Here is a 15,670-nt window from a genome sequence, read left to right on the forward strand (position 1 = left end):
GAACATTGCTGATTTTTGTTCTACATATAACATAAATTTAATCACCACCTACTCTTAGCTGAGTGCTCAGAAGACCTTGCTGCATTTTCAAAAGTTCAGATTTCCATATTTATACAAAAGTTTGTGGAACAATTATTGTGTTCTCTGTTGGCTGTCACTCAAGAATAATTAATTTGTCTGTGTATGAAAAAGTGATGGTCCAGCCATGGCTTTTATTCTGTAAGTGTCTTTCTCCTGCCAAGTATATTATATATGAATGACGTAATGACAGTCTAGCACTTGTGGGTTTTGGCCACACAAGGATCTTGCGATGTCTCTTAAGGTCATGGAATTTCTCAGTCTGGTGTATGGAGTCAGATATAGGTTACCTATAAGCTGCAATTACTTTATCAACAGTGAAATTAAGGTCCTTCTTTTTCCTTAAAGCACAATAACAAGAAAATTACAATTTAAAGATACGTTTCCTTTCAGAACTTGCCAGCATTAAAAGAGCACTGATATTTGAGAATGCACTGCACATTTACATGTAATTTTAGTGACATTAAAGTGCAGTATATTCTGAGTGAAGGGACTAACGATGTATTCATCAATTTAACCTTCTGTAACCTTATTCTGAATTAGCTTGCTCGAACAAGAGTATGTCTTAAAAATGATAACTAAATCTTGATTAGCATTTCTAATTATAGCAAAACCATGGAACCTTAGGATATTGTTTAGATAATGGCTACTTTGTTGAGAACAATGGCCCCTCATTTGCTGCCTTCCTTGGAACAGCTATAGCTTACAGCTTGGGCTTCTGTGTGTTATGTCATTACCTTTTGCAATGCTGTTCTCTTTTTCTCTAAATATCTACCCATTGCATTAACTCCTTTTTCCTGTTTAGCTTCACAGAGTAGTTAAATTGCTCTTAGTCCTCACTAGATGGCATATTTGGTTTTCAATGCTTTATTCGTTTTGATTCTGCCCAATATCATCCTGCTTGAAGAATGGTTACTAGATGCAGGTGAAACAGAGGTAATGTAACTTCCTTATTCACACAGAGTTCCCCTGGCTTTTTAAAAAGTCCATTATCTTTATTAGATGAAGTTTCCCACTGGAAGCTCAAATGGCTGATTTTTTCCCATCATTTCCAAGTCCTCTTCACAGCTGGCATGGTTTTCATTTTATCTACTTGATATTCTTGGTTTTAACCTTACATCTTTACATTTTCTATGATGAGGCTAGCGAGTGATTATCAACCTGCTTTCTGCATTGTTTCCCACACACTGTTATGACATCTGAACCATGATTTCTGGATTTTCCATGTCATAATTGGAAAATAATTGAATATTGAATTGAATTGAATATTGAAATATTGTCTAGGGTAAAGATGTAAGCTGTATGGCATTTTTCTGCAAACCCGTCACTTCAGTTAATTGCACTTTTGCCTTTGCATACTGAGATCTACCACTTAAAATATATTAATTCAGTTACACTTTTGCATGTTTTTTATAAAATTGAATGTCTCATAGATGTCTGTTTCACCAAGACTATTATTCTTATCAACTAAATTTATGTCACCTAAAAAGCCATCAAATTAATTTGATAGGGTTTTTTATTAGTTACAGCTGATGTGTATTATTAAAAAGACATTATTATTGCTGGGCAGTGTATTTCCCTTCCAGTAGTGAAAGGGGGACTAAGAAAGATGAGGACAAATGTCTTAGCAGGGCCTGTTGCAATAGGACAAGGGATGATGACTTTCATTTCAAATAGGTCAAAGATATTTCCTTTTTTTTTTTAACGATTCTTTGTGAATAAACTGATTAGCTCTCTCAAATGGTTTTATTAAAAGTAATTTTTTCACCAACTCTGTTTTGCAGGAGCTGACAGTATTTTCTAATTTATTGTAAACTGTATTTCTATATTTTGGTCCTTTTCTATATTTTGATCCTTCTCTTCCTCTTTGGTACTTAAAAAAATATAATTCATAGTAAAATATGTATCTTTAAAATTACGTGTCTCTTTTTTCCCCCCTCAGGATAGTACTTGAGAGTATGGTAGGTGTATTACTCAAAACTGATGCAGTATATACCTGTAGTGAGGAAACAACACAGAATTAAAATCCCTTCTTTTTACTGGGCTGGTAAGGTAGTTTACCCTGTAATCTGTATTCTGAAGGCTAATATAAGTGAATTACAATTGAAAACAAAGTTATGGCAGTGTTCAGTAACCTTGTTTCACACACAACACTGGATCTTATATTGGCAAAGATAAATAAGATCTGTTTTAATGGAATGTCTGCATATGTCAGTTTAGCAAGTTTATGCTTATTTCCAAGGTAAACTTATGCTAGGATCTAAAAAATGGTGTTATGCAATTTCTTTTTTATTTATGTAATTGGACTGAAAGTAGCTCTCATGAAAAATGTGAGACTGATGTAGAGAATTATATATTCTGTTCCATGAAATGAGCACTGGAATTACCACTGTCCTTATGCTTTCAAATCTACCTTCGCTGTTCTTCTTTCATATTTGTATTTTAGTATCACTAATAGAAATTTTGCACTTATTATTTCTAGTATGTACTAGAAGTAATAATTGTTTCTATGTACAGCCATCAGCATTTGCTTGCTAGTTTATTTGTAATGCTCTGTTGAACCCTCTTCCACACAGGTATGGCACTTGCAGTATGGTGAATTGTTCGTGAGTCTCTGACATGGCATTCCACCAGGAATAGTCATCTGGGATTATCCTGTTGGAACTATATTTTCATTTTTAAGAGGCATTTTTCTATTTTCCTTCCATGACCCTGGCAGCATGGCATTTCTTCTTTCTAAGCCGGTACCTGGCTACTCAGGACACTTGAATCAGCCATGGGGATGGAGATAATCACCAGACTTTTGCCCAGCTCTTTGGACAGGGTGCAGCCAGGACACAGCAAAGGCAGGTAGAAAGTGTGGGCTGGTCTGTCAGATAGAGCCATAGTGGATCTAATAATAGACAAAACTCAGCCTGAAATATAAAGAGGATAAATGTCTGATTTATTGCTTTTTTTTTTTTTTTTTTTTTTGGTTTTCCAGCTCCAGTGCACTTATAAACCTGATTCATCTGCATAATATTGTTCCACTTAAAAGCCTGGAGAGTTTTTACTGTCTCTTATTTATTCTTTCAGGATTTGTGGATTTAACACTCCATGATCAGGTCCATCTGCTGGAATGTGCCTGGTTAGAGATACTGATGATTGGCTTAGTCTGGCGCTCCATGGAACACCCAGGAAAACTTTTATTTGCACCTAACCTATTACTGGACAGGTCAGTTTGCATGTGAATTATTTAAACTAATGTGTTTCTATGGAAATCAGAGTAATTTTTACCGTGTCATAGGTTGAACAGGTTTATAATAGGTAAGACTGGAAAAAATTACTAAAAAATCTATAAATGCTCTGAAATGTGATGCTGGTCATTTATTAACCAAGTAACACATGTTGAAGTTGCCTGCTGATTAAAGTGCTTTCTTTCAAAGGCAGCAGAATTTTTTGCTTCTAATCTCTACAGTTTGTTGCAAAATTACATTAAAAGTAACTACTGAGCAATAATAACTTTAATTCAGGTAGTTATTTCTGATTACCTAAAATTCTAGTTAGCCATAGTTAGAATTTGCTTATCATAGCAGCCTGAAAAAATTTTGAAGGAAATCCTGGTAGAGTCTCATATTTGCAAAGAATACATTAAGGTTGCATTTTTGTTTCTCCTGAAAGCTGGAGTAAAATATGTAAAACTCCTATGTGCTTGCTGCCTCAAGCTTTTTTTAGTTAGCCTTACTAATATGTTCTAAGTGAGATAGAAAAATATCTCTGCCATATCATAGCCTGGATTTCAGCTGGTAGTCTTCACAAATAAAACCAGGAAGGCTGACAGATTTTTAAAATGTATTCTATCTAACTTAATGCAAACTCAATTTCTCTTGAAAAATGAAAAATGAAAAAAAATTCAGCTGCGGGAAAGAGTGGGTTTTATTCTGTTTAGAATAACCAGTGAGCAGAATTTTTGGCAAATGGCTATAGCAGTTCTAGAAACAATTGGCTGAAGAGTTATCCTAGCTCTTGGTAGTCCTCTTTTGTTGACTATTGCCCACATAGCAGAGTAGGCAGGAGAAAGTTTGTCTGTACACACTATTCACTTGAGTCCAGAGCCAGGCATCTCAGTGTAAATTGAAAATGGGAGAAGAGCTGAGCTGAGGAGCTAGATTATATGGTGAGCCAGCTAAGAGCTGGACAATCATTTGAATGAATGTTGAAATCAGTTGAATGAATCAAAGCCCTTATTAGCAGAACAGTGTCTTTTGAGCAGCTTGCTCTGTTATCTGTGGGGTACAGAGTTTTCATATTTGCATTTGTGCAGTGTTAATCCTTTGTTCTTCCCAACATTGGTTTTCTTTTTGTATTTTATTAAAATATAAATGATAATGCCTAACATATAAATTATAAAATTTCATAGGAATAAGGAAGTATTTTTATGCCTTAGGAAAAAACCCTATTCTGGTTGTGTAAGCACATGATCTGTGAGCTGTGGACACAGTCCCATTTTGCGTATGGAAAATATCTACTTGCCTAAATACAGCTATAGTCTTCTCAAGAAAATATAACAGTTTTAAAATGATTTATTAGTGCATGTAAGAAGTAAAATTAACTACTCTAGGAAAGTAAGTATAGCATATTATTGAAAACTACTGTGAATTGCAGTATGGCTTCCAAAGACCAACCCATCTGTTCCACGTTCCATAATACAGGTTGTCAGAAAGAATTGAAAACTGAAGAGCAGAATGAGAGTACCATTTTTCCTCCATTTTAGCTAAGAAAAAGATCTAGGTGAGAGGGGAACATGTGAAACTTTGGTTTGTGTCAGATAAAGTCCCCCATTCTCTGAGTAAAATGGAGTCTGAGCAGCTGATTCATACAGCTTTTAGCAACTCCACTGGATTAAAGCAAACAATTGCATGCAACTAGAAGCACATATTTCTTTAGGGGTCAAAAAAAAAACAAACCTTCATAATCAAACATCTCTGTTTTCTGCCTTTCAACCAAGATTATTTATAAAAATATAGATCTATTATATCATCTCATTTACAAATAATTTAGATGTATTTCTAAGGCATACTCACCCCATACTCATCTCACTCTACTTGGTAGGGATATTTGCTGAAGCCAAATTAAAAATTATTTGACTCGGGGGAGCACTGATATGCTAATTTTTTAACAAACTGTTGGTTTGCTAGTTAATTAGTGGTAACAAGAGTTTGATGTGCTAGTTTGATTTAGGCACGTTATGAAAATGTTGTGGAGCTAAAGCATATAGTTTGTCAGATTTGAGAGGAAAGGACAGAGACTGATTTACAACCTGTTTAACTCTATGGAGTCCTTCCACTGCACCAAAAATTTAGGCAAATACCACAATAGTGCAAAAATTATTTGATGCACTACTGTTGTTGATTTAAATATTGAATCTGACTGAGTGCCAAAAATAATACTGAAAAAGTGTATGCTGTAGTAAAATTTCCTTTCATTTGTTCTGAACTTGTCAACATGTTCTTTGCAGGACACTCCTTTCCAATGTTTTCATCCACATTATTCTAACCTGAATCCTGACCACACTTTCGCTTTTACCTGATCTATGAGGTTAACAGAATTTAGCACCTGTCTAAACTCCAAACTCACCAACTACAGAGAGTAAAACGTAGATCTTTGCTTAACTTGTGTTTTTCTGGATTGGGTGCAAATTCAGTATTGTTAATATGGAGATTTCCCAAATTTTGCATATGCCTCAAGCTCCTCTGATCATTCTGTGACAGACGTTCTTTCTACTGTGCACATCCCTTCCATTTTTTTCATACAGGCATCTCCTGTGTCTAACAGATTCTTTCTGTCTAGGATCTTGGAGATAGATAGTTGTTTATGTACATTTATATGTAAAGCTTGGGTCAAATCAAGTTTTATTCTCCAACTTTTTTACCTTTTGGATCAATAAATACAGTCTTGTATCATTCATATCTGTCAAAAATGCCATAAAAAGCAACATTCCAACTTTGTTCTTTTCTGAGCAAAGCTGATTTTTCTTCTACCAGCTCACTCCTCCTACTTGGGTCATATTAAACCTGAGCTTATCTTGTCTCTGAAGAACTTGTAGACTCTCTTTTCTTGTTCTTTGAGAGTCTACTTGTTACGTTTTCAAATCAATACCTCTATAATTTTCCTATGTAACAATTCACATTTGCAAGATGCCTTGAAAATATCTGGAAACCAGCCCTTTGTTATTCAAGTTCCTGACAATTTTGCTTTGCCTACAAAAAAAAAAAAAAAAAAAAAAAAAAAAAAAAAAAAATTAAAATTAAACAACAATTAAGCTGCCAGTATGTGCAGACTACTTTCTTCTGTATGGATGAATATCATCATATTATCCTTTTCTATTCCCACTTTGCCTTGTAATTAGATGGAGTACCATGTGAGGTAATACACCCTTTCTTATTCTGTTAGCACATCATCTAAATGCTTCAGTATTGCTTCAAAATCAGGACTTTTAGCTGTCTGCCAGTTACACATAACTGGTACATTTTTTACAGTGTACAACTGATGCAATTAAAAAAACTCAAATAGCTATAATTATATATCTGAAAAATAGGCCTAATCATGAAATACAATGGCTCATTCACAGTGCTTACTGTTAATGTACAATCAAAGAAAGCTCAAGATAAATGCAAATCTTTTATGTTCTGTTTTTGAAAATTAATATCTTATATAAAGCAAATCTAGAAGTAAAGGCTTAGATTTCCAGTGCGACAAACCAGATGTTTCCTGTCTGGAAATTTTCCAGAGAACTAGACCTTAAAAATGTCACTAGAAAAGGGCTGAAATATGTCAGGCGAGACAGTAGATTGTTTATATTATTTTAATGTTTTTTCAGGAATAAGAAAATAATATTTTACATATTTTTTAGAGGGTTTGTTGCATTCAAATATCATGCTGATCAGAGGTTACCCAAAGCCTTGAAAGGTAGTTATAAAGAAACTCATGGTAGAAATAGCTGAATTGCTGGCTGAGGTGGATGAATTCTCACCTCAAGTATCCTCAGTATCAACAAAATGAGAAATGCAAAGCTGTGTTTTAAAAAGATAGCTGGAACTTCTGCCTAGGAGCTTAAGCCTGGTGCCCATAGCAAGGTATATGATGGGATACCATCTAACAAAGGGAATTGGCTGAGATGTTGGTGAAGAGTTACCTTGCATTTTGTAAAGGGAAGCCATGTGTCACGAATACATAGAAGTGCTTTGAATAAGTTAACAAGCAAGTGAATGAGGGAGATGTTGACTGTTTTCCAAAAAATATCAAACAAGATCCAAATATGAGCTGATGCATATAGAAGAAGAATATTCCTAATCATCATACACTGCATTCTGAGTTTATCTTTTCATCTCATTGTTAACAGCAGTAAGTTCTATGCAACCAGCAGTTGGTTGCTCAGTTTTTCTGTTGTTTAAATCTCTGCTGCATCTGTGCTTGAAAAATTGTGCCTTTCTGACTTTCCATCTCTTAACAGAAATATTGAAAAAACAGGAAAAATACCCATATGGGTTGCATAGGCAATCGAATAGAGATGAGCTTTGGTACAAAGAATAACTAAATTGACTTATCAGCCTGTGATGCTCAATACAAGGGAAACAAAATAATGACTATAGGAAGAGGATACAAGGCAATCCACAAGTTGTCTCTTCCAGCTTATTGCTAGAGGTTATCACTTCAAATCAGATCCAACATACACTGAGTACAGAGATAAATATACTTTTGATGTGAGCCACTGTGTATGTTCTCATGTTCTAAATGTTATTTTCTCATTATGATTATGAGAAATGTCTAGCAGCAAAAAATCAGGAGCTTATAAAATTTCAGGTAAAGGCAGGCAGTATTTCCATGTTTCTACAAGGTTATTTCCCTCTTCCTATGGAGAAATCTCGTCTTCTGATGTTTAGGGTTTTTTTGTTGTTGTTTTTTGGTTTTTGTTTTTTTTTTTTTTCAATTTGGAAACTCGTGTTCACTTCCTCTTCCAGTGCCTGATGGAGCTTTTTCACTGTCTTGGAAGAAACTGAAGAATTTTCCCTTCACTGACTTTCATATTGAACAATGTCAGGAGGCCATGGATTTCTCAACTGCAGGACTTAGAGCATTCATTGTATGATAGAGCAGCTGAATAATTTACTGCTTTCATAGCTTTGGTCTGAAAGTTTCTGAGCATATTTGAGAAGAACCTTTTACGTTTTCTGTTCAGATAGTGCTTCCCATTACTTTAAGAGAAGAATAGAATCATAGAATGTCAGGTTGGAAGGGACCTCAAGGATCACTGGCCCAACTCTTCTATTATTGTTTGTATATGTCTCAGCACTCCAGCAAGACTTAAAACTTTCCAAAGTGGGGAAATCCACCACTTCCCCTGGGAGACCAGTCCAACAAGTAGAATAAAAGAGCATCAGTATAAAATCAGAATGTATTTTTCTAATCCCTCAACTTGTAATATGTTTCAAATACTAGAGGACATCACACTCGTCTGTCACTTGAGTAAATACAAAACTACTTTTTTTTTTTTTTTTTTTTTTTTTCCCACTGTGTAGTTTTGGATTTATTAGAAATAAAGAAGCAAGGTGGTCACAGATGCTTGATTCAGAATGCTTCATTAGAGACCTTCAAAGTGAGGAAATCCATAGGTATGAAATATATCCAAATTTGCCCTTCAAAATAAATTCGAATCACAACTACATATTTCATCTCACCTTTAATAACAATAGATTCTGTGCTGGAAACAGCTCAAGCAGTCATCCTCTCATCAGGTTACTTACCTGCTGGGGATGACTGGATCAGCTTGTAGAGAGTTAAGGAATCCTTTGAAATGTTTAAAGTTCTTGTTCATCTTTCATTTTGTTGTTGGATTTATTAGTATACTGCAGACTCCAGAGAGTGCAGAAAATACTCCAAGACACAAAACTTTACGTTTTAAAACAACACAAAAGGGTTTATTTCTGCTTATTGCAAATCAGTCTTTACTGTGCTTTGGAGCAAAATTTGAAGATTACCTAATTTTATTATTCAAACCACCTAAATGTAAATCACAAGGATCTTTCCAGTTTGGGGAGTTGCTGGGTAATGCTCAAAGTTATGAACTCTTAAAAAAACAAAATCTAACACAAAATAACCCTCTTGTTATGATCTTCCCAGTTTTCAGTTGATAGAAAAAGAGGTTGCTTGAGTGGGTTTGCAGGCACAGAACAGAGGTTTTCAGAGAGAATGAAAGAAATAATTTCTGGATTCAGGATAATCCCTCCACAAATTCTAGGATTATTTGTTCATCTAGTCACTCTGACCTTGGAAGATCAGGCCCCAGCTCTACGTCATGCTGAGTTGTGATGCAGATCTTTCCAAAAGCAAAGTTTCTTTGCATTTTTGATATGAAGAGAATTTTGAAATATTTTTTGCTGTAAGGTGATTCAGATGTAAATAAAATTTAAATAAAATTTAAATAAAATTTAAAAAGACCTTCTTTTGAACCACTAGAAGCTTTTTCAACTAATTATTGTAGCTATTATTACTAAATTGAGAGCCTTCATAATAATCTGCTAATGTAAATGTCATCAAATGTGACCGAAAAAATAATTTTTCTTAGAATTATTACATCAGCATTTTAAAGATTTTTTTTCCTCTCTGATATGTGGCTCTGTTTCACATAATTTTTTACCAAGAAGAAAATAATTAGAAAGGTACCTAGTATTTCATTGTCTGCATGTTTCAGACCTGATTCACCACTGCTGAATTGTGTACTGTGCTCTTATTTTATCCACCTAGATAGATGATCCTCTGTTGATATAGACAGGAAAGATACTTAGTCGTGACTATATGACTCTGAGGGCAAGGGTGCAGGGCATCAGAGTCCACCTAGTCAGTCCACTGGAGTGGCTGAGAAGAAAAGGCTTGAATAACAGTAGACAAATGTTGCAGATCAACTGACTACATGGCTGGTATCAACAACAGGGATTCAACATTTATTACTGTAGAACCTCTTCTGAGGATGGAGGGTGGCGAGGAGGAGATGGGATCCACCTCATCAAGTGGGGAAAAGGCAGAATTTCCACAGCAATGGGCAATGTGGTGAGGAAGCTTTAAACCAGCAAGGAGAGGGGAGAGAGAGCATGACCCATAGTCATGAGGAAGATGGTAGACTCTCCTGGAAAGACAAGGAGGGGTTCAGGGTGATCTGAATGGATGTTGTAATCAACAAAACGGAGTAGAAGGAGACCACTCATAAACGAGAGTATGCACACAAATCAGGAAGTGCCTGCAGGGTGTCATGATGGGGTAAGTTTTGTACGTTTCTTGGGAAACCAGCACAACAGGTTGTTCTCTGTCCCAGAAATGTTTCTTTGTGACAAAGGAGACAAATAGTCTCCTGGCCTGGGTTAAGACAAACATTACCAGCAGCGACAGGTATGGGATCCTTCCTCACTGTCCAGTTCTGCTGAGACATATCTGGAGTGCTCAGTTCTGATGTCCCCAGTACAAGATAGACAAACATATACTGGAGTGAGTCCAGAGAAGGTCCACAAAGGTGATTAATAGACTTTAGCATCTCTCATACAAGGGGCAGCTGAGGAGACTTTAGCCTGATCAATAAATACCTGACAGCAGGGCTGGGGAGAGGGTAATAAAGAAGACAGCAAAATTCTTCTCAGTCGCAGAACAAAAGTTTGTGGGGTCTCCATCCTTGGAGATTCTGAAAATCCAACAAGATATGGCCCTGAGCAACCTACTGTAGGTGGCCCTGCTCTGAGCAGGATTATTGAACAAGATAAACTCCAGACAGCCTTCTCAACTTCACCAGTTCTGCTATTCTGTGACTGTCTGTAGGCGAAAACCCCTTCCAACTAGATTTTTGTTTCTTTTTTCATTTATAAATTACTGAAAATATTTGCCAATTAGGAATTTTAAATCTGTGTCTTTAAAAATTTTTAGTACATTTTAGCCATCAATTGATCCAAACCTCTGTTCTGGTAAGTATATATAAAAAAAGAAACAAAGGGCTCTTAATAGTACTCTTCAGGAGCAGCAGGATGTAACACCATGCATCGACTGTAGTCTATAAAATTCTCCAGGGTGTGCCATTTAAGAGGCAGTGCTCATGGAGAAATGGGATGAGTAACAGTGCTGATACCTCTGAATTACTTTGCTACCACCTTTAGTAATAAAGACTCATGAACAAATCAATTTAAAAAGAAAAAGAAAAAAAAAACCCAACAACCCTCCACCCCCCAAAAAAAACAACACACAAAAAAAAGCACAGATGAACTGCTACAGAACAAGTCTGATATCTTTAATTTCTTTCTGAAGTTCTCACCTTCATGCCCACCTACCAATTACTGGTCGATTCGTGTGATGGTCCAAGCCTAATATTGTGATTAAAACAGCCATTTTTAAAAGGAAAATGTTATTTTAGCTTCATGAGTACAGACACAGAAAAATAAATAAGCAAGAGAGTACTGTGGTTTAGTTTACTTGTAGTCTCTGCTTTTCTCTTTACCTCTTGTTGTTTGGAGATTGCTGTTTTATTCTTGAGCTTTGGAGGTGTTTTTTTTTTACTTTTTTTTTCTGCGTACTTTTCCCCTAACCTTTTCTACATCTCCAGAGTTACTGGGTAAATGTAGGGTGGTCTGAAGCAAAATTTCACTCCTGATAACAATTTCTTTATATTTTTAATATTGATAAAGCATACCATTGTAGAAAAGGAGTCATTCTCAGTTAGTTAAGCAGCCATCCAATGCCAATCCAGCAGCATCTCTATTGGAGATGGAGTTGTTTAGTGCATGAATTTACATAGGAGTAGAAAGTGTTTATCAATGTTTATTAACAAAACTAATGTTCTGTTACACATTACTGTATACAAAAATTGTCTCTTGTCTTGAAGACAGGCACTGGCTATGCATAAAGCCTGTGATAATATCTTATTCCATCAAAACAACATCAAAAAAAGTTGAAATATTTTGACAATTTTTAGTGCTTCAGAAATAACAAAGAATATAATTGTTCTGCTCTTTTATCTGTATCATGGTTTTGCTCTGTCTTGTATCTATTCCCAATCTTCCTGAATTTTGTCTGTTATTTGGATTTATTTTAAAATCTCTCATTGATGCGTGAATTAGGCACCACTTTTGGTTCAAATCCAACTCTTTTGAAACAACCAAAAGAGAGATCAAAATATATTAGCAAACCTCCAAGGATGGTGAGCTGGTAATTTCTCAGTACTGGAAGTAGAAATTGCCTATTTGAGCCTCAGGCTCAATCCTAAATTGTTGCTTAGCTGCTATAGAAGAGAGAACTGTGCTGGGTAGAAACTGCTGCTGCACATGGACAACCACTTTTTCCAGCCATTTTTGGGGAAATGATGATACCAACAGAAGTAACTCAAAGGGCAGGTTGTGTGAGAAGGTATAAACATGACTGCCCTGCTCAGTGGAGGAAGAGAGCCTTGCTCTTAGGTATGTCATCTTCTCCTTCCTCTGTTCCTCTCTCACAATTATGTTTGGAACTGGTGTGTCAGTTTTCTTTCTTATTTGGCAAATGCCTGATTCAACTCCTGAAGGGGAAAAAACTTGATTCTCTGCTGAATTATGCTAATTCCAGTTCGATACTTCTCAAATTCCCCAGCTGTGAGCATTTCTCAGACTGTGATTCATGCACTAATGGCACATATTTTTGAGTAAGTAGCTGAAAATATTTTATTTCTTTAAACAACAGGAACTAATTACTGCAACAGTGTTGTAAATCAACTGAAAAAAATTTTTAGAGATCTATCCTCCACCTCTAAAAAAAGAATACATAAAAATAAAGCAAAATTAATACTTGAAGGTAACCTTCTAAAAAACGTTGAAATTATTTTATTATATTAATATATTATTATTATACTATATCATGTTACTATCATACTATTATATTATACTCACAATTTATCATATTCATACTATATATTATATATCACACATAATATATAAGATGTATCATATTATATTATATTCATATTATTATATGAAATTATATTTTATTACTATGAATTTATGTCCTTGCCTCTGTACAGATATGCATTCTTCCTTGCCTATGCCAGGCCTGATTAAATTAATGAATTAGGAAAAAACCCTAACCAAATATAATATAAATATGAGAATGAGATACAAGGAATATAAAATGCTGAGAAGATAGATATTGACAATGAACAGACTATAATGAATAGAAGGCACTGTACTCCTTCCAAACCCTTTCTCTTAAATACAATCCAAGCTTAAACTGATGAGATTTTGAAGTATGGAAAATTTGGGTTAACTTTTAAATTTTATTTCTTCTTCTCTGTTTTATATTCTGTGCCATATTTATGCACTGCAGGCCAAAGGGCCAGAGTATGGTGATGTGCTTTTTTTAGCCACCTCATTTGGTATGTCAAACCTTGTTTGTATGACTTAAGGATTGCTTTTATTCTTTACTGGCTGCATGTTTGGATTCTTGGTTAAAAAGTTCAACACCAGTAAAAATTTCTTGTTTCTAATGTTGCCTTGTGAAACTAAACTCTTGCAGGAACTTCAACAATTTACTTTAGGAACAAAAATTTTGGTTGCAGATAATTTTTCCGATCTGCTTTGTGAAGCAAGACCATTGCCTACACCAGCTCAGGCCCACTGTGGCTTTGTCAGATTTTCTGTGATGTCTCTAAGGTTGAAGAACATCCAGGCTCTTTGGGTACCTGTCATAGGATTGCCTCAAACAATCCAGTCCAAACCTTCCAAGCTGAAGCTTGCAGCAGTCAGTTGCCTTGTGGTTTAGCATTCACTGCTGTGCATTGCATGCTTCTGCTCATCCAATATCTTTCTTGAGTTAGGGGCCTGAATCTGGACACAGTCACATCCTCAGCAGGACCAAGTAGAGGTGAGGAGAAAATAATTTCTGCTTCTGGCCACATTTTTCTTAACATAATTTGCATGCAATTTGCCTTATCCAGAAAGAAAGAATGGTGTTGGCTTATTTGGTTTCCATTTCCCCAGAGGGCTGCTGCTCAGACCCATGTTTTTCTTAACTGTATTGTTGCACAGGCTTATTTGACCCTGCATTAAGAATTTTGTACTTCTCCTTGTCTGACCTTTATGAATTCTCTGTTGATTCATTCCTCCAGGGTTCCTCCGCCATTGAGATTGTGTTACTTAGTGTATGAACCTCCCTCTAATTCAAATTTAGCATCATGTGCAAATTTGATGATTAGTTTTTATCATCAGCCAGATCATTGATGAAGATATTAAACAGCATTTTCTCCAGCGTCAACTTCTGGAGCAATTACTACCTACCACAGATTAGGTGTTGTGTCATTACTGCTACAGTTTAAGTCTGGACATTCAGCCTATTTTCCACCCGTGTCTCTCTCTGTCTGCTCACCCTGGACTTTCCTGGCTGGCAGGGAAGAATGCTGTAAAGCAAAATCATTACTACAGTTGAATTACATTGCACCCACTTTCTTCACACTGATCAGTTAACTAAATTTTTAATCATAGAGTAAATTGGGTTGGTAAAGCACAATCTGGTTTCCTTCATCCTCCTTGATTTTGTCAAAGGTGTCCTTCTACTAAGTGTCAGGAACCTCTTTCTATTTCTATGCTTTTTCCTGGTGACAACCTAAGGAATACACTGAGCAACTATTTCAGCACTCTGAAGTGAACCCCATTTGGCTTCAAAATTGGAATTACTCTTCAGAGTAATTACTAATTTTCTAATTCCCTAACCCATCAATATGCTTCTGTTGTCTTTGCCAATGAAATCTGACACACACACACAAACAGAAAAGCTGTTGAACATTTCAGTCTGTTCCGTGTAGTCAGTCACCAGGTTTTCTCCCTCATTTGCCAGCTTCATTCTCACTGAAATTCCATTTGTTGCTGCCACACTTGCAAAATCCGTTCTATTTATGCTCTGTGTCTTTCACTAGTTTTAGGTATAAGTGCTCAAATGGTGCTTTGGTATCCATCCTTTGCTGCTTGCTTTTATTTCTAGTTCTTATATGTTCTCATGTCTTTCCTATCTGTGGCCACACTCACCAACAATTTCTCATTGTTTTTGAGGGGTGGGTCATGTCTTTCGGTTCACACAAACAGAACACTGGCTAACCAAGTGTTCTCTTTTTGTTGGGAAGTTATCAACAGAGTCCAGAAACTCCAAGGATTACTTGCACAGTGCTGTGTTGACCTCCCATGAGTGGATGGGGCTTTGAGCAGCCTCATCTAGTGGGAGGTGTCCCTGCCCATGCAGTGAGGGTAGAACTAGCTGATCTTCAAGGTCCCTTCCTGAAACTATTCTGTGATTACAGCCCATGATTGCAGTCTAACCATGCAGAAATCCTCCACAAGACTATCAGTGGTTGGGAGAGTTCTGTGAGTTAATTACAGAAAGACTTATCTATTGTCCTGATCAGACTATTTGTAACTGTTCCTTCCCCCTCCTCTGTTCCCCTAATCATCAATGTTAATTTCTCCTCTGACCTATACACACAGTCTCGTGTCATATGCTTTCTTATAGTCTGTGCATTCAGTGTCTCCCTTTATGCAGAGCTAAAGTTCTTCCATCTGTTTTC

The 15,670-nt window shown here is 36.0% G+C and overlaps 1 protein-coding gene across 1 annotated transcript in view; it reads left to right on the plus strand.

Annotated features, from left to right (window-relative positions):
• ESR1 (estrogen receptor 1) overlaps window positions 1-15,670 on the plus strand; it is a 155,555-nt gene that overhangs the window by 125,728 nt on the left and 14,157 nt on the right. Inside the window, 1 exon segment of the mRNA XM_071740589.1 lies at window positions 3,154-3,292. Within this exon segment, the coding sequence (XP_071596690.1) occupies window positions 3,154-3,292 (139 nt within the window).

This window comes from Heliangelus exortis, chromosome 3 (genome assembly GCF_036169615.1).
Source record: "Heliangelus exortis chromosome 3, bHelExo1.hap1, whole genome shotgun sequence".
Lineage (NCBI taxonomy): Eukaryota > Metazoa > Chordata > Aves > Apodiformes > Trochilidae > Heliangelus > Heliangelus exortis.